Consider the following 13227-nt stretch of genomic DNA (forward strand, 5'->3'; position numbering starts at 1 on the left):
TTGTTGGCTCGCTCTCGAGCTTTTTGTTGGTATTCGCGAATTTTTATTTACGATCTTTCACCCAGCGGTACAACTGCCTCTGTATAAGAATCTCCATGACAGATACGCCGGGAGAAACGTCAAAAACTTATAAATTATTCCTGTAAATAACGATTATAAAGTACCTAGTTAGAACCGCGAGTTACTGTATCTGCATGTGTATACAAACCTGCTTAGTGTATGCCAATTTGGCAGTACTAGGCTTTCTTTGTTATTTTCTGCATTTCTTATTAAGGATGATGAAAGAAATTGTTGCCCCCGTTCAGTACTTGATGCTGAAGGCTATATAAACTTCTACCTCTTTTCAGTAAAATTGAGAAACTTTGAAAGCTCGATAGAACTCTTGTACACCTTTGAAGTACAAGCAAGTCTCCCCCTCCCCCCTATCTCTGTTTTTTCATTTTTATTCTCCAAATTATCATGCCTCGCGTTTGCTTTCTTGCAAAATGCAAAAATTGATTAATTTAAAAAAAGTACAGTTCTCTATCATTACTGGCAAATCTAATATATTGTTTTAACTGCAAAATAAAGCATAATATTTAATTATTTACGACATTCGAGGGCTGCTTTATCATGTCTTGAACACGCACGCCAGTAAGGCTCAAAAACCCGCTATCAACTGTTTTGTCAGTTCCGCCGCTTACTCTCGTCCCTCCCTCTCGTCCCACTTTTCCGAATGAATACGAATGGGACTTCTTCTTCTTCTTCCTCCTCACTGATAATTTATTATGATAGTTTTCCTTGGCTTAATAAAAGAATAATAATTTGCAAAATCAACTGAGCGTGAGCGCAGGACTCTCCGACTAATACTATCTTCGTACAATCTTATTCATAATACGAGGGTAAAATTTTGAATACATTTTCAGCATTTGAAATACTAAAGGTCGTCCAGTTCCTTCGAGTAAAGTTGTACAGTTTTCGCGTTGCGGCATCATTGTCGAGTAGATTTTACGCAGTGCCTAACTTGGCTTAATCTTAATTTTTGTTGGCTATTCATTAGGTTTATAAGACCAATGCGTTTCTAAGCGGCTTACTTGTGGCAGCGCAGTTGAGCTGACACTCAACAACAACAGCTAAATCGAACCAACACAGTGACAACAACAATGACAACAACAACAACAACAACAACAACAGCAACAACAACGGAAACAAGAACAACAAGCCAGTGCATACATGCAAATGTCATGGACAAGAATCTAGGAGATAGGTGTGTACAGAAGCTGAAGAGCTAGATGAGAGCCACAAGGGATCATGGTAACGAGTGGAAAGGGTAACGTAAGCGTTCGCACACGCACACGGTCGAGCGCTTGTAAACTCACTCAAAACAAGCCCTGCGTGTGCTACCAACGAAAGGCCGGTTAGCAGATCTATGCTATATTGTCGTGAGGTGGCTATCGTAGTCACCTTGTCGCCTTGTTGTTTGCCTATATAGAATTCGAAAAAAGATATAGGGGAGAGCGGGGCAAGTGTAACTTGCGGGGTAATACGACTTCTTGTGTTTTTCAATGATAATCATTTTTTAAATAAATTTTTTCCCCACTTATTGTTGAAATATACTTGTAACTATCGATTGCATGCAAAAACGACGCGAAAAAACGTTTATTTTATTAATTTTAACTCGAAACAAAAATACGCTAAAATTATTACAAAAATTTCTTATTTCACACTTCTGTATCTTTTTTGATAATGCTTTTTATGCTACCGCTTTTTTTTCATAAGAACAGTCATGTCTTCCCGATGAAAAGGCTTTTTTCAAAATTTCATTAAACGCAATATTTTATGAAATATTTAATTTTTAAAAACATGTCTTAATGGGGCAAGAGTAGCGCCTGAAGCGGGGCATTAGTGCCGCGGTACGCCAGGCATTACGACGATTCGTGACGGCGGTCTGCTGACTTTTCATTCAAACTTAACCTCATATTTACCGTGTTGTTGTTTTGCTCGTCGCCGATCGCAATTATAAACTCAATACAAAAACGATTAATTTCACAATGATACTATGAAATTCAATGCCTTTTTCGAATCCGGGTTCAGAATTAGGATTAAAAACGTAGTAAAAAAGCTATGAATATCTAAACAAAACAAGCAGTAAAAATTTCTGCAAAACTTAAACTGGAAATGATTTTCAAAGTTTTACGATGAAAAATTCCATAAATATGATCAAAGTTTGTCATAGTGTAATTGTATCTTAGAAATTTTCACAGACTTTCAAATTAGCTTTTTCTAGCAAAACGGCATTCCCGAAGTTAATTGTTTATACAAAAAAATCCAATTATTTTTTATCGCAAAAACGATTGATTTGAGTAATAAATAGAACGAATAAGTTGTATAATTAATTAAAAAACATCCGTAAATTTTTTCAATAATTTTGGAGAAGATTGTTTATTTCCCGAAATTACGGAAAATCTAATTTTCTAAGGTCATCTCAGAAAATTTCGAGGATTATCCTCTAAACTCGATTTTTTTCGAATAAAAAATTTTTTGAATATTTTAGAGATTTTGTGTTGTAAAAATTTGAATCATAGCTAAAAAGTTATACTTACATGTTTATGTATTCAACTTTTTTCATAATTTGTCAGTTCATAAACAAATTACGTCTATTAACAATGTGCGCGCAGACAGTATCAAGCATGAGCAACCTACTTCTCTAGTGCGCTCTTCTTGCCCCGCACCCCAGTTACTCTTACCCACGCTGGGGCAAGAAGCACTGATTTCAACGCTTCCTTTATTTTGGTTGTCATTTAATTAATATGCAAAAATTATGACTTTTGACCATTGCATTGTATTCATTGACTTCTCATCTTGATATTGGTCTGTTTAAATTTTCATTTATTCTTATTACAAACTTTATATTGAGCATTTTAGTTAGGTGAGTCTACGTGCCCCGCTTTCCCCTAAAGAGATAAATAGAGTTTGCAAATGCGAAAAGCATGTGTTCATACAAAGGCTAGGCCTTGTTTCAGTAGTTTAACAGCATCACATGATCCAACAAAGTTCAATGTGGTTCAAAATTTATGTAGTAGTACTCGTGAAGCTCGTGGCACAATAAAATAAGCAAGGACATCTTTTTTCATTGACATCAATTTTTTTCTCGTAAAATTTTGACGAATTATTAACGTTTCCTGAAAAAGCAACCAACGAAATTCACCTGTTTCGAGTGAATATACTATGCTACGTATTGCAATTAATTCAAAGGTTCGAGTATTATCGTATACGTGTGTCATGCGATGTCTCACGGCTCGTTAAAACTGGACAGATATAACTTTCAAGAATTTTTTTTCATTTTCAACATAGAGCTTAATAATTCCTCATTAGTCAAGTGACGTGGCCGCAAGATCACTACACATGTAATTTTAAATAAACTGTTCAAGTATAGATCGGGAGTCTATACTCATATACGTACATACAATGACATGGAGCCTTTGAACTGCACGCTGATAATTCAAATGAATCGGAAAGGATTCGATTCGTGACTTTTTTTATTTACTTCTCGCACAAATATAAAAAAAAATACCGTGAACGTATAAGTGTAAAAAAGCACGAAGTAGATCAGCTGAGTGAAAATCAATCTAGCGCGATACTCAAATCGCTACTAGATGCTGTTTGAAAAAGTATCATCCTCCCAATACTTTCTTGTCTGCGTGTGGATTTAATTAATTCCTTCTGCCTGTTCATTGTGTCACAGTTCCTACGTCGGTTCTGAATGATTCGAAATCCGTTTGCACTATGTCTACACTGTACAGATATAATATTTGCGCAGACTGACCTGACTTCTTGGTGAAAAAATCCATGCAGCAAGGGTAACCGAGATGAGTTGTGTGTTATCCAACTCATGACAATCACAAATTGACCAACGCAAATTCATATTCAAAATAAATAAAAGTACAGAAATCAAAATGGCAACGAGCAACTAATTAGTCGCCAATAATAATAAGGTTTTATGGCTTTGCAGTTAACACCATAATACTTGGGATTATCACGATCAATTTGTCTTGCTTGAGGAAGAGATAAATAGGTGCTTACAATTGGCTGGGCTTCTTGCGACACAAAAAAGCCTCGAGCGAGTCAGTACTTGCTTTACGAGAATTGAAGAGACTTGCTTTACGAGCTATAGAATATCGTTACAGTGTCCCAATTAGATAAGGTAAACACAATAAAATTGCAGCTTCATTAAGTGAATTACACGTTTGTGTAGGCTTAATTTATCGGGAAAAAATTGACTTGTGTATTCGGAGGAAATCGAAAAATTGCGTCTGGTAAAGATAAAAATAGTCCAATTCAGAAAGTGACGTATTTTATGCCGCTGCAAAGAATTCCACGGAAAACAAAAAAAAGTTTAATGCATCACCCGTATGGAAGTAGAAACATTAGGCTGAATTTCGATCGTACTACTTTTTTCTCGTTTTCTCATCTTTTCTTATGCTCACGACAAATGAATTTCTCTTTAACCAATACATTTTTCTCTCGCTTTCTGTAGAGCTCGTAATCGATAAGTCCAAATATATATAGAGACATCTACATTGGTGCATATACGTGTGTAATACGCGTGTGCAATATGTATATATATAGATATATCATTATAGGCATATAGATGCTGTGCTAGCTAGCTTCCGTCCATAGTTCGACGATTATGCAGGTTTGCGCTGCTGCTGGCAGTGCGCAGCACACGGGCGGTGCGAGGCGCGTGCTAAGTTCGAAGCCAGTAGCGCTAGTTTTCGGAAATTCATGATGGATTATTTATGGCACGAGCTTTCTCGTTCGCTTGGTAATTCAGTGTATGCGCGCACACATGTGCGCATTTAAGTATGTGTGAGTATGTATATAGATTTTATTCGAGCCCGAGAGGGAGTAACTGAGAGCAGCTTCGTTATTTATTACCACCAGATGAATATGCGTGTGAATGTATCCTGTGCTCCTGCGAGCGCGCCACCCCTATAAAGTCCGCCTATAGTCTCTTAGTCCCTTAAACTAAGATATTTTATCATCAATCATAACTATCGTTATTGTTTTTATGGCTATGGATTCAATCGCAGCTCATTTTTCGACTCGAATATATTTCGGGCACAAGCAGAGCTCTGCGTTTATTGAAAAGTTGTCAATTCTCTCGACTGATCTATCAGGACGTTCTGCTTATACGCGTCAGGACAGGATCGAATATCAACGTTTGCGCGTACATCTCATATCGCTTTGAACAATCAGCGTATCGAGGCGTTCTGAGGAACAAGAACAACCAACAGCACTCAGCGAGACATCGGGCGGAAGAGCAGACGAGTCAGGCGCGCGACCCGCATACCATCAGACGAGTATACATAGGACACGGTACGGCGCGGGTACGTATACAGATCAACTCATCAACATCAAAATTGCAGCAGACACGCGCCTCCAACTACACTGCGCTGTTGTATCTTGAAGGAACAAGGCCTGAGAGATGTATATGTCTGTCGGATGAGTTCGGCATCGACGCCCGATTTCTGTGTGCGCGCAGCTACACGGACCTGAGCTATAAATAAGCTTACCTGGTGAGGCGACCAGTGATGAGGCCAGGTCCTGTTGTCGTTGCTGCTGATGCCGGCGTCGATGCTGCTGTTGGCCTGCAAGCCACTGGCCAAAAATACTACGTGACGATCTCCGCTCGAGGCTCCGGGCGGCTGGAAGCTCGACGATGCCGCAGAAGTCGTCGTCGCGAGCAGTGCGGCACGGGCTCTCATAGTCCCGCTCGCGCCCAAGCTCGGCGACGCCTCCATGCTCAGCTGCAACACACGCACACATGTATATATGTATACCACGCGCAGCAAATTACTTGTCGTTGCTGCTCGTTGCAGCGCGTGCGGATTGCTTAACGCAATCATTGCAAATCAACCCGTTGCGTTAGCCCGCTTAATTATTAAACGGCAACGATAGTGAGGATTATAATTCAGATTTAATGCCGCGCCTGCACAAGCGCGCACCTGCACCGCCCCCGCCTTTTACACAAATTATTATATACGTAGGAAAATTCATTAGGCTTTACATACACAAACAGACGTACAACAAAGTACATAAATATATATACATGTATTTGCGTGAACGAATGCGTGTGTATGTTTACTTGCTGTCTCGGTGTCAAAGGCTCGAGCTTTTATTACTCTGCTGAAGCCTGCTCGTATGGTTATAATACACCGTACGCAGTAGCGGTAGTAGTAGTAGTCGCAGTACTAGTAGTACGAGTAGTAGTAGTATTAAGAGTAATAGTAGGGCAGACAGTAGAGGCGGCACTAGTGTGGCAGCGACAAATTTTTAACATGTAAATTCAATAGACAGAAACGCGAACTATGCCACATGCATATGAACTCTGTGAATCGTCACTTAAATAAAAATAACTTGAGCTATTTTTCAAGTATATATAAACTGAATTTAAAAAAACATTTCTCGAGGGAGAGAAACGGGAGCAATAATTCGCTTTTGCACGTAAATTGCGACAAGTATTTTTACATGCACATTTCAAGTGTAATCAAGTTATCAAATTTGACAAGATTTCCCTAGTTTTATTTAAGAAAAGTAACCAGAGAGCGCGTATACACGCGCAACGACGGCATCTGCTTAGTATGCGCAAAGGACTGGCCACATACTCAAATTTTCAACTCAAAGCTCGGCCAACCTGTTGTATGGATGAGAAAATGTCCCTTCCCAAAGGACTTGCGAGCAGTTTACTTTGCAATTTTTGCATATAAAAATTTTATACGTTATACGCGCTCACAGCTGCTTTCCAAATACGACTCGGCGCACTTCTTTTCCTCCTTCAATATCACCCTGATTTCATTACATTCCATTAAAATGCTTCAAAATGAATCGTTGTTTTTTTTTTTAATCACCATTGACGATGAAATCTTATTAAACTTTGAAAATTGTATTATTGACAACTTGAACAAAATCATTTCTCTATAGCCCCTAAAGAGACAACACCAAAAATCATGAACAAACAGATCGATACCAGATCACGATATGTCTTTTCTCTATTATTTTCGTATGTGCAGGACCAACTGCAATTCCTATTTAATAGCTGAATATTTTCTGAGAGCAGATGAAATTTTGCCAAGGTTTGAAAATCAGAGGCTAAATATTGTTGTCTGCTCACAACTATCGCTTCATACGAGGTTTGATGTTTCAATACCCGCTCTCGACAAGTAATGATAATGACATGAACGTATACTCACCATCTGATAAGACGACGACTCCCGCACATTCGCCAATTTGCCGGCTGAAATCTATCTCGTTTTTAGCTTGTTATACCTATCACACGTAAAATATTGAACTCTACATGAACTCTTTACATCACAGCGCAGATGTACGTATATTATACGCGCACACAAGTAGTTGCACAGTCGTTTTCTTCATTACATTTTTTCGACGTTTTTTTTTGTTTACATGTTGTTACTAGATTGTTAATAGATCAAAAGTACGTGTTTCAACTAGCTACTATTGATAACTACTAGATACTGTGTAGTAGTTACTAGATGTTTCAACTACACAGTTCTTGGATCTAGCATGTCAATTGGCACATTTTTAAAGTGAAAGAAGGTAACAAATAACCTTGTGCTCGAGTCGAGCTTCGTCTTCCAACCTGTGACGACAAGATATTATATATTTATCTTTCTGCATCTAGTAGGTTTGCTGTTCGAGAATGATTTCCATTCTTCATTTTTCCGATTAGCTTAACGAAATTATGATAGGAGTAAAGTTATATCAAAAAACTTTAGCGTAGAGACAAAATTTAACTTTTACTTGATGACAGCTCCTGAAAATACATTTTCAGGACACATCGTGCGTCAAGCCTCAACAATTACAAGCACGTTAAAAAAAATTTTTTTCCATTGAAAAATAATTTATATTCATTTTTGCGACGAGCTGAATTTCCTCGTCCGTTCTACAATATTCATTAACCGGTGAGCGCTTGTCGAGCCAGACTGAGTTTTAAATCAATTTCGCGAAAAGTATTTTACTGGAGTGCACGCATACGAGCAAAATTAATCGATGCAGAAAGTTCATTAGGAATCACTCATCCCTAGTTCGCTCAACCTTACAATGCAATTTTCATCTTATTAATATTCATTCAATTATTTTTACCCTCTTTATAGTATATATGCAATACTCGGTCATTTTGCTCACGAGCGAATGTCTTATCAAGTACTTACCTAGCCTATAGCGTGAGGATTAAATTTCACAGCTTGACGGGGCAGCGAAGTAAGCGCGCGAAAAAGACGAGAACTTGTAAGTTACTTTTGAATTTTACCCGTGACCTAACGTCAGTACTTGGAGTTCAAACTTTGCTGTGACGCTTTTTTTCAGCTGCTGTTGCTACGTCGTTTTGCGTATAAATTTAACAACTATATTTAATTTGTATTTCTTAGTCAAACTTCATTGTTGTTTTATGTCAAATAAGTCAAGTTCTAGAGCTCCTGAGAACGAGCGATTTAAATAACTCTCAATGAATTATTTTATAAATATAATCAGTAAAATTTAACTAATCGTTTATTACATAATATATAGTATCCTTGTCGTCATGGTTGAAGTACAGCTTACGTACGATCACTACCCTTCGCGAATTTTAACATAAAAGTAAACTAAGACATGGATTTTGACTACTACAAGTACGGCGACGCATCGAGGCGGCCAAAGCGAGAGCTGCTCCAGTGAGACGCGCGCGGCAGCTCGCGCACGGAGCTACTGACGCTTGCCAAAACACCGTTCCCAGGTAGGACTCGTACACCGGTAAAAGCTCCTCTCTACTGGCACACGTGCTCCTGTGCGCTGACGTCCGCGCAAGCGCCTGACTACCCCCGCCTATTCAATACGCAGCTTTCTTCTCTTGCAATCGCTACTTTTTTTCGCTCGTACTTATCGTTTTACTCGTTTATTTCGCACGTTTGGTTTTCAATATGATGCATTATAATACCGATTTTCTCATTAGCAAAGTATAATTTTATTCTAACTAAGGAGACTGTTTCAGCTCTGGGTGACAAATCTTCAACAAAAAATTTTGTGGTCGCCTGGTACATAATAATGAAGCTTCCGATATGCTCAGTTTGAGCCTATGGGCCTTGAGGCCTATTTTTGAGAGCGTTTTCTATTTTATTTAAAAATCTTTGCCATTTTCTATTGCTAGATACAAGCACTTGAACAAAAACAGGCCAAGAAAAACTAATTGTAAAATTTTTCAAAGAATTTGCCTAAATGTTTCAGAAGTTTTGGGACCATCTACCACTCTTTTTAAGCAGTTCTAAAATCTATAAATAAAGCATTAAATTTGGGCCTCTCTAATTAAGTGATCAATGATCCCAAGAATTCTGAAAAAAATTAAGCGTACTCTTTGAAACATTTTACAACTTTTTATTTTTGGCATTTTTTGTTTAAGTGCTTGTATCTGGACATAAAAAATGGCAAAAATTTTTAAATAAAATAGAAAACGCTCTCAAAAATAGGCCTCAAGACCCGTGGGATCAAACTAAGGGAGCTTTATTATTATGTACTAGAGACCTCAAAAAAATTTCGGGCAAGATTCGTTACCCAGATCCAAAGTGGTCTGCTTGTAAATACATTTTTATTATTTTTTTTTTTTTTGATTGAGGCAACAATACCTTTAAAATAATTTCGAAAATATTGGTAAAATAGAAAAATTGTGTCTCGCCATTTTCCAATTTATTTCTCTTTATACTTACATTTGGATTAGAGTCATGGAATCAAATATTGCGTTTTTCAATGTACTGGTGGAACTCAATTTTATATAATTTTATAATTATACGATAAAGCTTTTTCACGTATAATACATATACAGTAGAACCTCGTTAGCACTAACCTCTATGAGACGAATCTCTCTATAATACGAACTCAAGACCATATTCCCCGTCGAAAAACCTCTCTAATACGAATTCTTACATGTAATAATTAAACCTCCCTAGAACGAATTTAAATGTTTAAAAATCTGCGCAATACGAGGAAAATTTTATCATTGTTTACGTATACTCAAACTCATTATTATGATATATTAAAATTAGTTCTCAGTGGTGGTTCTAGTACTATGTCAATAATTTTATAAAATAAATCAGTGATTTTGAACGATATATCAAAAAGTTCTAATGTAAATAGAAAAAGAAAACAAGCTGCAAAATTTGGTGGTAATTTAAAAAATCTACGTATAGATTTGTATTGTAGAACGAGGCAATATTGATGATGATGACGATGGTGATGGTGGTGAGAATTCTTATAATATTCATTTAGATTTGATTCAGAAAAATATTACTAACTATTTTAGTAAATAATTCAAGCTAAACAAATACATTTTTTGTATATAAATGAATTTCATTTATTTTACCTTGTTAATATGAATTTTAATTATTCATACACACCTCTTAAATATGAACTAACGATAAGACGAAAACCTCTTTAAGATGAAATTTACATCCGTTCTCTTGAAATTCGTACTATCGAGGTTCTACTATAAAATAAAATTAATGAGGTATGTATTGTAAAAAGTTGGACGATTTCCAAAAATTCTGATTGAATACCTCGTTTAAATAACACAATATTGTTATAATTGAAGAAGCAAGAGAAAAAGGTTACATGGAAGCAATAAGTAACTTTATTTTTCGTTTGAATATGTTCTTGCTTCATCAATATTTAATATTTAAAAATATATGGAAAAGGAAAGAAAACTAAAAAACTATGTCAAACTTTCGCCTACCTTTTACTTCTACACATATCACTATACACAAACTTGGACCAAATAAGGAAATCTAATGAACTGAAGCATCACTAAGAAAGAGAAGGAGGAAACGAGTGAGAAATTGCGAGAAAGAGCAAGACTTTCACGAAATTAATGTCTGCAAGCTCGGAGAGAAAAGCTCATGGAAGTTTGAATTCTGTCTCTCTCACTCTTTTGCATGCTACTTATGTATCTATAGAAAGAGAAAAACGAATAGTTAAAGTCTATTTCCTCGAAAGTACTGATCTACAAGCTCTGTACTTTCGTTTGTACTCTTTATTCTGATGAATATTGACAGTATACCGATGCTCGGGTTAATTTTACTCGTTTTACTATACACTCGAAATGTTGTCTGTATTAATTTTCATTGTAGCAAACTTTACGATGACGATAATCAAATAATCGCGACGTCAACAATCTTGATGGAATAAATAGCGAGCCATCGTCGCCTATTAAATCGACAAATTGTCATTCAACACTTTTATTAGTAACGCCAGTGAAAGAAGCTACATTTTTTCTAATTGCGAGATTCCTTAGAGACGCTCGAGTTTGCGAATTCATACTTTTCATAATTTGCGGCCTATTTTACATTTCAATGATTTATTCGTTTCCGATAAAATGAAATGAAATGTAATTAAAAAGCCGCAAACGCAGATTTAAAATGCTCACTAAGCGATTTAACTTGAAAGCTTAAAAAGTTATATATATGTATATACATAATTTAGCTCGTTAAGGTAAAAATCACGTCTCTGTAAGAGTAATAGCTTTTTGCTGCAACATCTGTACAGCTGTTTACATCTCATTTTAAACATGATGATAATATTGAAGATGTTTTTTTTTGCACCTCGATGCGGTAACTTACCTTTGCAGCTAGTTATTATGTATGACTTTAGTAAAAAACATAAACACAATTAGTGCTACACAGAATTCGGGTAAATTGGATTCATTTATTCAGATGTCATTAAATTTTTTTTCAAAAAATTGAAAAAAATGCCCAGTAGTTGAAGCACGTTTGCGTAATGCATTTTCATCTGTAATGATCGTCTAAATGACGCACGGTTAATTCCTGAATGTGAACGTATGGCTTTCTGCTCAAGGCGAAAATAATAGCTTCTGCCACATCTTCCGAATTCAGAGCAGCGTTATGCTCGAGAAAAGCTGAGCTTACCCCAGCAACTTGGAAAAAATCCGTTTTCACAACGCCAGGGCTTACGTGCTGCAAACAAGCACGTCACATTTCATTTGAGGCGATTATTGTGCGGTACTAAAATACGTACATATATCCTTACCGTGACGCGAATTTTCGTGTCGCTTATTTCATTCTGTAAAGTCTCGGCAAGGGCGCGAACCGCAAATTTGGTCGCTGGGTAAACATTAAAAAACAGGCCCTTGACGTTCAAAACCTTATGACCCAAGGAACTAGAAGAAGTTAAGAATCAGCTTGTATATCGAACAATAAAAATTTTCAATACCCCACCTGCCAACGTGAATAATATGTCCTTCGTTCTCGTGTTTCATGATATGGACAGCTTGTCTCGTGCAAAACAGCAATCCCTTAATATTTACATCGATCACTTGCTGAATAATTTTGCTGTCATGATCTGCGAAAATACGAATCGTACACATATTAACTTATCTGTTATGCTAAGAAAATTGAACGCATCGATACCTGACATCGGACCAATGGACATCATTCCAGCGTTATTGACGAGAACATGAACACCTCCAAAGCTGCTTTTGATTTCATCGAAAACCGCAATAACTTGGTCTTCTTCCGTTATGTCGCAAGCGAAGGCGTAGAATTGACCTGTAGCACAACCAAAGTGTTTTATTGATTCCTGCAAAAGAATTATTATAAATATATTTATAATGCATATTGTAAAATGGCTCATCTGTGCACGATTCAAACAATAAAGAATAAGGATCTATAATAATTTAATTGACCTCCATCTTATCTTTTCGCCTGGCTAATCCAACTACGATCATTCCATGTTCGAGTAATGACTTTGCTGTATATAGGCCAATTCCAGTTGAAGCGCCAGTTACGACGGCCACTTTACCCATCCATTTATCCATATCTTGAAATATTTTTGGAGCAACGATTCGATAGTATCGAACAATCTCTCTGGACTAAATTAAAAAGTCAGCCCCCACGAGGTAGAGCAAAAATTTCAAGTAACAATTGTTGTACGTTGCATTACACAATCTAGTTATATTCACGCAATGACGAGACAGATTTTGACAGCAACAATTTGTTGTGGCTGTTACAATGAAGGCATCGATTGGATAAAGCGGGTAGCATTTAGCGTCACGCGATATCGCGATCGAGACGGTAATTAAAACTTATAGATAATCTGTTTCGTTGGAAAAATTTTTATGCAGGCACGTACCAACGCGCTCATTGAAGAAAAAAGCTTAGCACGTACAACGAACGTATATAATGGCAAGCC

The 13227-nt window shown here is 36.9% G+C and overlaps 1 protein-coding gene across 1 annotated transcript; it reads right to left on the bottom strand.

The window, feature by feature from the left end:
- Nucleotides 1–11704: 11704 nt before the first annotated feature.
- LOC106657933 (farnesol dehydrogenase-like) lies at nt 11705–12853 on the bottom strand. Its single transcript, XM_014379648.1, has 5 exons — nt 12722–12853; nt 12447–12615; nt 12255–12378; nt 12067–12196; nt 11705–11993 (listed from the first exon to the last, which is right to left on the bottom strand). Exons 1-5 carry the CDS (start codon nt 12851–12853, stop codon nt 11805–11807), a joined length of 744 nt encoding a protein of 247 aa, XP_014235134.1. The 3' UTR covers nt 11705–11804.
- Between the last annotated feature and the right edge of the window lie 374 nt (nt 12854–13227).

The sequence above is a fragment of the Trichogramma pretiosum genome, unplaced genomic scaffold (genome assembly GCF_000599845.2).
Source record: "Trichogramma pretiosum strain Unisexual culture from Peru unplaced genomic scaffold, Tpre_2.0 scaffold12, whole genome shotgun sequence".
Classification (NCBI taxonomy): domain Eukaryota; kingdom Metazoa; phylum Arthropoda; class Insecta; order Hymenoptera; family Trichogrammatidae; genus Trichogramma; species Trichogramma pretiosum.

Excerpts from the sequence above, each read along its gene's own strand:
- LOC106657933 (XM_014379648.1), bottom strand. The coding sequence starts at position 12,853 with ATGGATAAATGGATGGGTAAAGTGGCCGTCGTAACTGGCGCTTCAACT. Across the intron at positions 12,197-12,254 it reads CATATTATTCACGTTGGCAG|TTCCTTGGGTCATAAGGTTT; the intron begins GTGGGGTATTGA and ends AACTTCTTCTAG. Across the intron at positions 11,994-12,066 it reads ACACGAAAATTCGCGTCACG|CACGTAAGCCCTGGCGTTGT; the intron begins GTAAGGATATAT and ends GCTTGTTTGCAG.